We start from the raw sequence: 13753 nt of genomic DNA on the forward strand, positions 1-13753 counted from the left end.
ACCTCTACAAATGCCAAAATATTGATTTAAATTTTAGTTTGGTAGCTTCAGATTTCCAATTCTAAAAGCCAACAGGGAACGCAAATGCCACAGGACACAGTAGAGTTCTGCATGTGACAATATTCCAACCAAGATCATTACCCAACAGCTGGTATTTAAATCTCAGACATGTGAAGAGTTAAACATGGCATCAACTACTAGAGCCTACTTGCTCTGGGCTAATATCATATTTAAATGAAACTTGGTCTAATATTCCCAATTAAATCAATTCAGTTCTGAAAATGAGGAAATCTGTTTAATTCCTTTCAAATTAATATTTTTCTACAATGCTTCCATCATTTCCTCCCCTTGCTGAGCAGTGAGCAGTATTCCAGATCTCACTATCACCATCCGAAGTTAGGTGCTACAGTTAAATTCCACAACAGGCCATGCCCTCCAATTTCCTTCCTTTCTTTCTGAAGAAAGGTTGAAGGCAAAGAGGCAGCAGTAATATTAAAAGGACAATAATTCCAGCCGTACCAAAGAGCTCACATTTCAAGACTGAGCTGTACGAAAATCCAAACCCAGGGAAACGTGGAAATTCACAGCACACGGAGAAACCATTCAGTCAGCCACATCCGTACGGTGAGAAACTGAGCTATTTACTTCTACGCTCGTGGTCCGCGGCCCTGTAGATCACAGCTGTTCGGGAGTTCATCACATACCTTTTAAATGTGACAAGAGTCTGCATTCCTCAGCTCCTAGGCAGAGAGTTTCACAGTCACATTGCACTTTGACTTGCCCAAAGAAAACTCGGATCTCCCATCAATTAACTAATATCGACATTGCCAACTTATCAACCTCCATGCCCATCTCGTTCGCCCTGTGGAAGCCTCTCATAACTCAGAGGCTGGTTTACGGAACAAAGGCTTTATAGTGAATTTTTACCAGCTTGGAAATGGAGACAAAAGCAAATTGTGTTCTGCACGTGGCTAGGTTTCACCTGACTAGATGTGGCTAAATTAGGTATGGTGTTATTTCCTAAAACAAACATCCTTCACACAATAAACACAGAATACAATGAAACAAAAGGATTGAATGAATTCTGCGCAGAACAATGGAAGTCTTTTAGCGATAAAAAGCTCCAAACCTCAGGTCAGAAAAGTTTACTTCTTGAGATACATCAAAGTTCAAAGTAAATTTATTATCAAATTACATATACTGTATGTCACCATACACAACCCCGGAGATCATCTTCTTGTAGGCATACTCAATAACTCTATAGAATAATAACCATAACAGAATCAAAGAAAGACCACACAACTTGGGCATTCAACGATTGTGCAAAAGACAACAAACTGTGCAAATACAAAAATAAAGAAATAATAATACATAAATAAATAAGCAATAAATATCAAGAGCGTGAGATGAAGAGTCCTTGAAAGTGCGTGCATAGGTTGTGGGAACATTTCAATGGTGGGATGAGTGAAATTATCCCCTTTGGTTCAAGAACCTAATGGTTGAGGGGTAGTAATTGTTCTATACAGTAACATTTATTATATAAACAATAGTTTAAAGATTCATTTGGAGATCCAACAATTGAACACAAGGCAGGATGATGCCTCAGTAAAGCAGACAGCATAATCAAAGAACTAAGAAAGAAATTACACTACAATTAAATGACAATTGGAATATAGGAAGATAATCAGCTTCTTACCATGCCATTTTCCTTTAAATACAGTTCCAAATGACCCAGAACCTATTCTCTTCAATAATACAACTTCCTCGCCTTTTATTTCCCAGTAGTAACTGGAATCCCGTTGAACTCGAGGTCGCTGTAACACAGAATGCAGTGTTCAAACCAATTCTATAAATTATAGTTTAAGATGTGAAAAATATTCATTTTAGAATGTTGGTCAGTCAACATTCACATCTGCCTGATGGATAGGCCTAAAATATCACATTTGTTGGATTACATTTAAACCTCAATTCTTCCTGAGGTGCTGGAAGACACATTCAGATCCACACTCCAATCTGCTCATTCAAATAACCTTGACCGGAGTGAGAGAGCTGAACTGAGTTCAGCATTCTCTGAATTAAGGGAAAGAAAAGCAGCTTCGATTTTCGATTTTGGTTAGCACCAAGTCCACCGCTGGGCAAGGGCGAGTGTGAGTACGAGAACGGTAGGGTAGTGGACAGCAGAACACTTTCCGGTACCAGCGACCCAGGTTCAATTCCCACACTGACTGTAAGGAATTTGTTTGTTCTCCCTATTGCTGCGTGGGTTTCCCCCGGGAGCTCCAGTTTCCTCCCAAAGTCCAAAGTCCGAGGTTGGTAGGTTGATTCTTCATTGTAAATCCTCCCGTGATTAGGCTAGGGTTAAATTGGGTAGCCCAGCTCGAAGGGCCAGAAGGGCCTATTTGGCACTGTATTACAATCAATAAAAGAATAGCTTCTTCTGCTTAATAAATTAAACTTTAGGATGACATATCATCATATGGGAAAAGGCTCAAAAGGGTATATTACTTCACCTGTATTTTAGTATTTTTTCTCATTTTTCATCATCTTTGATGATCTCACTCCCTCCTCCCCTGACATCCACTCCCACTATTCCTCTTCTACCCCCATTCCACCAGCCACTCTGAATCAAACTCACAGGCTGAGAGAGCAGGTTGCCAATGTGTGAAAGAGCAGGTTGCCAATATGTGAAAACTGTTTTCGCTATGTTTTCTCGTCCTTTGTACAGAAGTCAGACTGAACATCTGTCTGGGTTTTCCGGAAATTTCTGGTAGAGTGAGGAACACTTGCCCTGGCCTGTATTCACTTCAGCCCTCCACAAGAGGAGGATTTAAAACAGTACACTAAATTAACAATATCCCTGTGGTTTTTAATAGCTTAAAAACAATTTCCCACCCAACTGTGTCAGTTACTTAATTGTAAATTCAAGTGCCAAATACTCCTTTTGCCAGATGAATAATCAAGGAATATTTTAAGTAACACAAATAATGCGAACTACAGCACTGTGTAAAAGCCTTGCGCAGTAGCATGCAGAAGTCTGGGCACCCTGGTCAAAATTTCTGTTATTGTGAATAGCTAAGCAAGTAATAGATGAACTGATTTCCAAAAGGCCTGAAGTTAAAGATGTCACATTTCTTTAATATTTTAAACAAGAACATTTTTTTTATTTCCATCTTTTACAGTTTCAAACTAATAAAAAATGAAAAGGGCCCGAAGCAAAAGTCTGGGCACCCTGCATGGTCAGTACTTAGTAACACCCCCTTTGGCAAGTATCACAGCTTGTAAATGCTTTTTATAGTCAGCTAAGAGTCTTTGAATTCTTGTTTGGGGGATTTTCGCCCATTCTTCCTTGCAAAAGGCTTCCAGTTCTGTGAGATTCTTGGGCCGTCTTGCATGCACTGCTCTTTTGAGGTCTATCCACCGATTCCCAATGATGTTTAGGTCAGGGGACTGTGAGGGCCACGGCAAAACCTTCAGCTTGCATCTCTTGAGGTGGTCCATTGTGGATTTTGAGGTGTGTTTAGGATCATCATCCTGTTGTTGAAGCCATCCTCTTTTCATCTTCCGCGGCTTTTTTTTTACAGATGGTAAGATGTTTGCTTCCAGAATTAGCTGGTATTTAATTGAATTCATTCTTCCCTCTACCATTAAATGTTCCCCGTGCCACTGGCTGCAACACAAGCCCAAAGCATGATCGATCCACCCCTGTGCTTAACAGTTGGAGAGGGGTTCTTTTCATGAAATTCTGCACCCTTTTTTCTCCAAACATACCTTTTCTCATTGTGGCCAAATAGCTCTATTCAAAAGCTTCAAAGGAGCATCTAAAAAAGCCTGATGCATTTTGGAAACAAGTCCTGTGGAACGATGAAGTTAAAATAGAACGTTTTGACCGCAATGATTCCCCTCTTTCTGCCCCCTTCCCACTCAGTCTACAATAGAAACCCGCATCAGAAGCAAGTTTATCACTCAATACATTATGAAATTTGTTTCTGTTTTTTTTTACGGCACCAGACCAGTGCAATACATAAAATCACTGAGGCATCCTAGCTATATAAACGTGCGTAAGATTCTTGCACGGTACTGTATAAAACACACTCACTCCAGTTAAGCAGGGTGAATAAAAGGATGCATGCACTGTCTGCTGATGAAACACTAGAAAATAAATTTTTAAATATTGAACGACAGATTATGGGATATACTATGGAAATGTTTTTTTAAAGGTCTGATAAAGTGTTCAACTAATAACCAATGTTCTATTCTATGCTTCATACTGCCAAGTGATGTACATATACAGCGGACCACAAATATCTAAGCTAAGCCTTGACCCTGAGGAACTTTCTAAGAAGAGTTGTGTGGATTCTCAGGAAGTATACAGTCATTCTTTGGGCTCCTCCGTTTACTTGTACTTACTATCTTCTTTGTTCCTTCAGATGTTGCTGACGGTCTTCTGTCTCGGTGAGCTTGAACGGGAGACTTCTGTTTAGAGTCACGTGTTGGGCTTAAGCTGGGTGGACTATTTGACAATGCTGATGAAGGAGCTGGGTAAAAAAAAAAGTTTAATATTATAGTTGGGCTTCAATTTTTGAAAAACTTTAATTAATTTACTTTGCATTTGCATTGACAATCTATAATACTGGGAAATCCACACAAGCATCATACGAAACACACACAAAATGCTGGAGGACTGAGCATTTGAAAACCTCCATTCGAATGTTGAATGAGCATCATATGAAAATTATTTGCAAGTTTCAACGAGTATGTAAATTGTGCAGTGGGGCTCACTTTACTTGGATCCAATCTAATGTTCCAACAGTTGGGTGTCTCCCAATTGGAAAACACGAAAAAGCTCAAACTCTCTGCACTGGCAAGCTGCCTCTTTTACATTCAGTTAAATTCTTAAGACTTGGTCATACACAATCTGCCTCCAAATTCACTGGATAAATCAAGTGTGTAATTACAGGGATTGCATGCTAATACACAATAGAGCGGTTACTTGAAAAATAAATCAAAACTTCTTAAAGACTAAGTGAGGGATTCGACAGTGTATGACTTGCTTCCAAATAACCAAGTTCCAAGTTGAAAAAAGTACCTTAAATATTCTATTACGAAACCAGCAAAGACAAACGATCTTATATAATATTAGCAAAACTAGCAGAATTAGCAATAAGAGAATTAGCATACTAAGTGAAATAAGCGGTCAACAGAAAAAAAAAAATCCAAGTCCATATTAAGTCTCTATCTAACTAACGACACAAAGGGGGAATACGTGACTATACTCACGTACTTCTACCATGCCCAAACCCACATGACAAATTACCATAACCTGTAATAAAAATACCCAAAGCAAAATATAATAGATCAAAAATAGGTCCATGACTCCTACACACAACTTGAAAATAGAAACTTTAACCAAGTGCATTTCATGGCTATCTGGAGAAAACAAATATCAGAGTTGTATTGTACATGAATTCTTTGACAATAAGGTGAACCTTTGAACCTTTTCTTGGTAGATTGGTTTGGAGACAACTAGATACAGAAGGGCTTCCATTTGAGTTTTATATTGGCCCCACCAAAATTAAAATGTGTGAACAATCTTAAATAAGTGCTACAAATTATGTAATATTAAATGAGAATGTTATTTCAATTAACCGCCAATAAATACCGCAATTATTTAAAATAATAATGATGGCATATTGTATGATGCTTGCCCAACAGGGAGAGGAAATGAAAAAAACCATTTGTCTATATCATGTCTCCTAGCAACAAGCTGACACAGGCTGCTTTGTCCCCTCATCTTGCTGGAAATCAGGATGTATATATCCCATATGTATAGAAAACAATAAGCAACTTACTTCTTGGAGTGTGACTTCGTATTGCATCCTGTAAAACAAAATATATTATTTCTGAATATCTATTAATAGTTAATGAATTGGAATAAATAATGCATTGTTTTGTTTAAGTTAAAAATAAGATACTTTCATTCAAAACAGGAATCAGATTATTCTATTTCAAACTGTTGCAGATGAATTTGTCAAATTAGTAAATCAATATTTTTGGGTGAAATGCACCAAATGAAATCTGGCTGTAGCAGCTTTAAATCTTACAACATGCCAGCCTAACCAAAGCTCCTCTAAGTCAACCAATTTTTCCAACTCAATTACAAGAAAATAATGCCAATCTGTTCTAAATCAACTATTCTGAAACAATATTTGTCAATTCATTATGTGCTGTGTCATATGACATAGGCAATCATGATCTTTCCATGACCATCATTGTTCTTGGAAAAATTATCTAGAGAATTAGTTTGTCATTGCTTTCTTCTGGGCAGTGTCTTTACAAGACGGGTGACCCCAGCCATTATCAATACTCTTCAGAGATTGTTTGCCGGGAGTCAGAAGTCGCATAACCAGGTATATGCATTATTAAATGACAATAAAGGAGGACCGCGTGTCCTCATAATCTAATCTAATCTAATATGCACCAGCTTCTCATATGACCATGCACCATCTGCTCCCATGGCTTCATGTGACCCTGATCGGGGGCTAAGCAGGTGCTACACCTTGCCCAAGGGTGACCTACTGGCTAGCAGAGGGAAGGAGCACCTTACAGTTCCTTTGGTAGAGACGTAGCTCCACCCCGCCACACTAACAGCAAAGCATATTATACGTTAAGAATTCACTATAACCTATTTTAACTAGTTACTCATAGAGAAACTAGTTTTCACTTTATGTAACATGAATATGAAATTGACCTAAAAATGCCTTAAAGACTGAGGCACGCATCATCTTACCTCAATAATATTGTTATCAATTGGCATGTTGGTGCTGGACATGTGAACATTGGGGGTAGATGACGATCTTTGTCGCTGGCAGAGCTGTCCTTCTGTAGATGGGAAAGGCATGGGACAGTTGAAGGCATGAGAACTGGAATACCTATACTGCAAGCTGAAAACAAGGGGGGGAAAGCACAGCGTCAACGGTTAAATAATTCAAGAAACGATGGAAATTTCTCTCTGTTCAGCGCTTCCAACTCACCTCTCAGGAAGTCGTGACAGAGACTCCCGAACCCGCCGCGTGGTCATTTGAGTAATAGATGGTACAACTCCATCACTGTTAGAGGACGAGAACAATCTGGAGTAGGGCGTACCAGCTTGATAAGCTCTAACGGAACACAGACAAAAGAAATGAGCTGACAATTATAATACACAGGGTATTAATTACGATACTCATCACGCAACTAAAAATAACGAAAAAAAAAACAAACTTCCCCATCGTGAGGTGGTGGTGGCAAAAGAACTACAGCCTTCATGGTGTACGAATTACAGGCTTAACAAAACCCCACACAACCATCACTGAAATCAGCTCAGCAATGTCACTGAAACCCAGAACTCTGAGACAGATATGGGGGCAGCACAGTCACAGAGTGGTTAGTGCAATGCTTTACAGTAGAGTGACCCGGGTTCAATTCCCACCACTGAAGTTTGTACATTTTCCCTGGGGGCTGCATGGCTTTCCTCCAAGTACTCTGGTTTCCTCCCACAGTCCAAAAGATAAACCAGCTGGTAGGTTAATTAGTCATTGTAAAGTGTCCCGTGATTAGGCTCAGATCAAACTGGGAGATTGTTGGGTGCTGCGGCTTGAAGTGCCAGAAGGGCCTACTGTGCATTTCATAGAGCCATAGAACATTACAGCACAGAAACAGGCCCTTTGGCCCTTCTTGGCTGTGCCGAACCATTTTTCTGCCTCGTCCCACTGACCTACACTTGGACCGTATCCCTCCATACACCTCTCATCCATGTACCTGTCCAAGTTTTTCTTAAATGTTAAAAGTGAGCCCGCTTTTACCACTTCATCTGGCAGCTCATTCCACACTCCCACCACTCTCTGTGTGAAGAAGCCCCCTCTAATGTTCCCTTTAAATTCAATTAATCAATAAGTAGATATATAAATAGATGGATTACAAGTTACCCGCTCTACCGTCAATTTTTTTCTGAAGGCAGGAGTTAAAAGTCAGAATCTACAATATTCATATTTCTTACCAGCCTGGAGAACTTATGCAGAAGCCACACACCATCAGCACAACGTATAGAATCATAACAGTAATATTGATCACACAAAAGCTTCAGTCATTTAAACACACATGACAAAAGGTTTTTGGAAGTACCTGACATTATTCCAGTCAATACACATGGTGGGGATTTTGGTGCTGCAATGCTCATGAAACTTGTAACCACAGGTCTGACACCGGAACCCATTCAATAAGAATTTCTGACAGATATCACAGAACGCCAACTTCAGAAAGGTTTTCCGAACCTTTGAATAAGATAAAATGATACAGGCTTACAATAGTCACACTGTGAAAAACGTTTATCGTTTGGCACCAAGAACCAACCCAAAACACTTACAAAGTTGTGAGTAGTTAAGGGCAGATGATCCAGGACTTCAACCAGCAACTCTTCACCAATCAAGGAAGTTGCATCCGTGGTCCAATCAATGCGGTACTTTGAGCTACAGATTGTGCAAAAGATATTAACAAAAGTGTTGAAAATTTTCAAGTTATTTTTCTTCTCTAACACAATCAGTGGCAACAGCAGCATAGCTGACTTCTGCCCAAATCTGCAAAATCTGTTTCCTGAAAACATCCCATTCAGACCAATGGCTCTCCTTCTAGCAATCACCATTGTGACGTGCCGTGTTGTATGACATGGGGGATCAGAGTCTTTCCATGACCATGATTGGTCTGGGCAAATTTTTCTACAGAAGTGGTTTGCCATTGCCTTCTGCTGGGCAGCGTCCTTACGAGACGGGTGACTCCAGCCATTAACAGCACTCTTCAGAGATTGTCTGCCTGGCATCAGTGGTGGCATAGCCAGGACTTGTGATGTGCACCAGACGTTCATACGACCATCCACCACTTGCTCCCATGACTTCATGTGATCCTGATCGGTGGGGGAGGGGCTAAGCGGTGCTACACTTTGCCCAAACATGCACTGCCAGCTCGCCGAGAGGAGCACCTTACAGGCATACTGCCACCCTGCCACCTTGGGCAATACCTGCCTCTTACGAGGAAACGCCTGTCACCTAGGGCTCACAGAAGGGATCACCATTCTGTGGAGCTGTACAGTAATGCTTCAATATCATGGGACCACTGCATATTAAACCCAATTGTCTGATTCCCACAGAGTTCATCAGTTAGCGTTCCTGGCAAACCCAGCACTGTGAAGACGTCACCCATGCAGACTGAACACCCGATGACCAATCTTTGCGTGGACTGGCAACATTTCATTTCATACGTGATTGACATGAAAATCTTGGTGATGTTTCTCAGCTGTATAGTTTTTGGGAGATCGGCAAGGTGGCCATAAGGAGACTGCCTCCAGCATAAATGTTCCCCTATCATTCAGCAGCAAAACTCTGCAACTCACTTTCTGTTATCGAGCTTAAAGAGAATGCAAACTGGCAGCGTTCCTATATCTGCTAGTGAGTTTACCCAGTCCCCTTCTGGAGAAAAAAAACTTCAAATGTCTCATCTGTCAGGAATCTAATACATTTTTATTTCAAATAAAAAAACACTTAAAGGGAGTATATGGATATAGGAAGCTTGTGTCCATGTTCTCGTTACTTACAGGAGAAGTTCTGAAGTTCAGCTTTAAAGCTTTACACACCAATGAGGCGGCAGCACTAAAAACCAATCCTTTCCAAGGCAAGGGGCTTACAATAACACACACGCGCGTGCTCCCCCCCACTCACACACAAGACAAATCATTGAATAAAACAAATAAGAACAGTACAGCATTACCCAGTTTCAAACACAGGATCACAGAGACGATGGAGGCTGCACAGGGGTCATTTGAAAAGCTATGGAATTGTTATATAATTGTTGGAGAAAATGAAAAAATGGGTCTACCTATCAATTGCAAAAAGACAGAATGTATGGTGATATCCAAAAAGAAGGAGAATCCTATCTGCAGACTGAGAATAAATGGGGAAGACATAAAACAAGTACAAAACTTTTGCTACTTAGGAAGCTGGGTGACATCAGATGGCAGGTATGACTTGGACATCAAAAGAAGAATAGGGATGGCAAAAGACACCTTTACGAGAATGAAGAATATACTGACCAATACTAAACTAGGCATGACAACCCGCCTCAGAGTACTGAAATGTTACGTTTATCCAGTTATGTTATATGGCTCAGAATATTGGACAATATCTAGTAACATGAGGAAATGAATTGAAGCAGCAGAGATGTGGTTTTTGAGGAGGATGCAAAGAACATCATGGACAAAATGAATATCTAACGAGGATGTCATGAACAGAGCAAACACAGAAAGAGAAATAATGTATGAGATCATGAAAAGGCAACGTAACTTCATTGGACATGTGATTAGGAAAGAGGTGTTAGAATGCACGGTAATTATGGGAAAGATCGAAGGGAAGAAAGCAAGAGGAAGACAAAGACAAATACTGATGGAGACAGTAACCAGAGAACTGGAAATGAATACCAATGAATTGATCCACTTGACCTGAAACAGGAGTGTGTGGGCCATGGCAGTCAACACTCAAACTGGGCACAGCACCAGATGATGGTGATGATGGAATTGTATAGGAAATTAATCACTGCTAACTCTGTAAAAGAGTTAATCACTGCCAATACCTCTGAGAGGTCACTATTAGGCTACGTCCACACTACGCCAGATAATTTTGAAAACACTGGTTTCAAGTAAAAACAACAGGCGTCCACACTAAGCGTTTTTCAAAATATCTCTGTCCACATTAGGCGGATATTTGGGCGAATCTCCTCCTACTGGGCATGCGCAGGACACACAGGAAAACAAGCGGAGAGGAAACGGTATACTTAGTGCACGTTTGTCCAGTTACAGGCTAGAGAAACTACAAAGGAATTGCTCTTGGCTCTCGCGCAGGAGGACTTAAAACTTATAAAAAAAACAAATACTGGAGCGTATGGAGGCAACCGACAGGGAGTTCACGGACAGTATGACCCGACTGATGACAAACATTGAAAAACTGACCAACTTTGTTGCATTAATAAAGCACCTTGTTAAATGTATAAAACGTCTGCATCAGCATTATCTTGTATTTCCATACAATGTTACATTAGGCTGTTACACGTCTATTGTCAGAGAAGTACTTGCATAAATAGGTAAACCACCTTCATACAAGCGAGGACAGAAAACAGGGCGAAGTGAGTATACTTATTTATTCAGTAAGCTATGGGTCAAAGTATTTGGTGAGTACATAACTCTTCTGGCTTCAGTCTCGTTGCCATCTGTTCTGAAATTGAAGGGTGGTGGCGTTCAAGAAAGCAACGAACATCTGTTCCGGCACGTCATGACAGCATTTTCAAATAGTCAAAAAAGCTCACTTTACAATTTAACTCTCACACCGTTCACACCGACTGCGCGTTATAACAGCTTGCGCAGTACCAAGCAGAAGCAGAAAAAAGCATTGTAGTTGTGGTGTTGTCATGACAACGTTTTTAAATCTCTCCGTTTACCCCGTACACACTACGCCAGATATTAAGCGTTTTCAGATTTATTCACTCTGGAGAGTGTTTTCGAAAATCTCCGTTTTCGGGGGCTGAAAACGCCGGCTCAGTGTGGACGGGAGGGCAAAACGAAGAGAAAAAGCTTCGTTTTCAAAATTATCCGGCATAGTGTGGACGTACCCTTAGTGAGCAGGCAGCAATCCTACTACCTATTGTCAAAGGTTTTTGGTTTTAAAAAAATCACAAAACTTGTGGTAAAATTATGTTTTTTCAAAATCTGTTTTTAATTATATATCAATTTACAGATTGCACTTTGAGAATAAGATAGTCAAATCCACCAAGAAATTGGTTCGTGCACCGTCATACTCCTTGGATTTGACCGGAGTATTCACACCTCCTTGATTTTAACTGAATTGTAATGGACTGGAATTGTGTCTATATTTCAGTCGATGTTGCTGTTATATATTCACTGCTCAAGAGTTATCCCGTTCCAAATTCACCTTCTTAGCGAATTCGGAATCTGTTAGCTGTGGTCTGCTCCTCCGGGCTTATCCTCCTACGACCCCACCCCATCCCACCCCATCCCACCCAAGTATCTCATTCCCACTTTCTGCTTCACAACTTAATGCACTGTAGATTAATCTGAAAGGAAGAATCTTCTGGCTGAATCATATCAGATTATACAAATAACTAATTTGCATTGATCTGAATTGCAGCCTCTCTTTAAGTACAAGATATTTCAATTTTTTTTGCATTTTCTTGGCGACAACACAAACATAATAGTCAAAACCAAATTACCTCCATTCTGAATTCATTCGCCTTTCTCTTACATCACAAAGTGAGGCCATTCAGCCCATCCGTACTTTGTAATATTAATTGCTACTTCCATTTGTTCTTTTCATGTCCAAAACGCAAAATGAGCAACTAATTGCAAATACAAACATACAATCCGATAGGCCACACGCTACAAACCGTAACAGTTACTTAACATAACAGACCAAAATAGAAGGATCCAGGTTATCCAGAATATACTGAATCTGGCATGTCTACCAGTTAACCAAATATACAATGCAGATGATGGAAATTTGGTTTGCACTTCCCTCATGACTTGTCATATTTCCGTGGGATCTTGCTATATTTCCATAAGGCTTTGATGTTGTACTTTGTGTCATTATCTCAAGTCCAGTGGCAAATGGTAGAACCTCTCCTGCATAGATATTTGAGAACAGCTTGCTTAATCGCCGTTTGCCCTCTTTGTTTCAATAAAACCAGAATATGAAATGCACTGCTGCACAAGCTCCTATAGAAAATGGGCTGTGATTCTGCAAATGTGAGGAGTATAATGAACGCCTGAAGCAGCTACACCTCAGAATGGTATTTCCCCCCACTTCTCTCTTCTAAGCCGTTTCCATTTTCTTCCAGCTTCCCAGGATTCATTACCGTCTGTAAATTCCACATCATTTAAAAATCTGTGTAACCTCTGCCTATTTCAATCCACTCTTCCATATTGTTAACACTGAAATGTCATACTGGAACTATTAATGCTTCTCAAAGTCCAACCCTATGCCCCCATTGTGAGAGGTGGAAATGGGCAAGGCTGGCCAACCGGGCTCAGGTGAAGCTGTACAGACCAATCGCGAATACAACGGATTATAGAATCATTGATGAATGCCAACAATGGAGGTGGGAGATCATCAATTACCCACGCTCCACTGGGAGCAAAGGGCCCAAGAAGAAAAAGGAGAACTATTAATGGAACATACTTCACAACATTCATAATTTCTGTCATGTTTATTTTCAGTTTGAGCACTAAAAGCTTTCAATTATTTCTCTTCAAAGGAATCTTCGGTGCTGGAACACAGCTTCGCTCTGCCTCCTTTTAAAATTGCTCCTCTGAATCTCGGGCACTAGAAAAATTACACTATGTCTCTTTGATGCAGTAAAGTAGCTCAAAGCATCAAATTATTCCATCAGGATGTGTCTATTTACTTGGAAATATTTCAATGATCCTTGTTCCATTGGGTATTTCAATGATAGAATAGGAAACAAGAAGATGGTAAACATATTCTTAAAAAGTAATTCCAGTCAGCAAGAATGGCCTGTCAATGATCCAATAAAAGAATACATTTGCTTTTTTCTGTATTGTTAAATGTTATTTTATTGGCTGGCACAAATATCTTATGTAACCAATAACATAAAATTCCTTTGCTCATCTATACATTGCCTAGAGCTTCATATTGCACTGGAA

General features: G+C 40.1%; 1 protein-coding gene across 4 annotated transcripts in view; it reads right to left on the reverse strand.

Annotated features, from left to right (window-relative positions):
* Positions 1 to 13753, reverse strand: part of raf1b (Raf-1 proto-oncogene, serine/threonine kinase b) — a 95637-nt gene that overhangs the window by 33764 nt on the left and 48120 nt on the right. For all 4 annotated transcript variants that reach the window (XM_072280342.1, XM_072280340.1, XM_072280341.1 and 1 more), the window contains exons 4-10: positions 8402 to 8504; positions 8161 to 8309; positions 7032 to 7157; positions 6788 to 6941; positions 5850 to 5877; positions 4408 to 4535; positions 1697 to 1814 (exon numbers count right to left, since the gene is read on the reverse strand). In XM_072280342.1, the coding sequence (XP_072136443.1) occupies positions 1697 to 1814; positions 4408 to 4535; positions 5850 to 5877; positions 6788 to 6941; positions 7032 to 7157; positions 8161 to 8309; positions 8402 to 8504 (806 nt within the window). The remainder of the gene's footprint in view (positions 1 to 1696; positions 1815 to 4407; positions 4536 to 5849; positions 5878 to 6787; positions 6942 to 7031; positions 7158 to 8160; positions 8310 to 8401; positions 8505 to 13753) is intronic.

The sequence above is a fragment of the Mobula birostris genome, chromosome 16 (genome assembly GCF_030028105.1).
Source record: "Mobula birostris isolate sMobBir1 chromosome 16, sMobBir1.hap1, whole genome shotgun sequence".
In the NCBI taxonomy this organism is placed as follows: Eukaryota; Metazoa; Chordata; class Chondrichthyes; order Myliobatiformes; family Myliobatidae; genus Mobula; species Mobula birostris.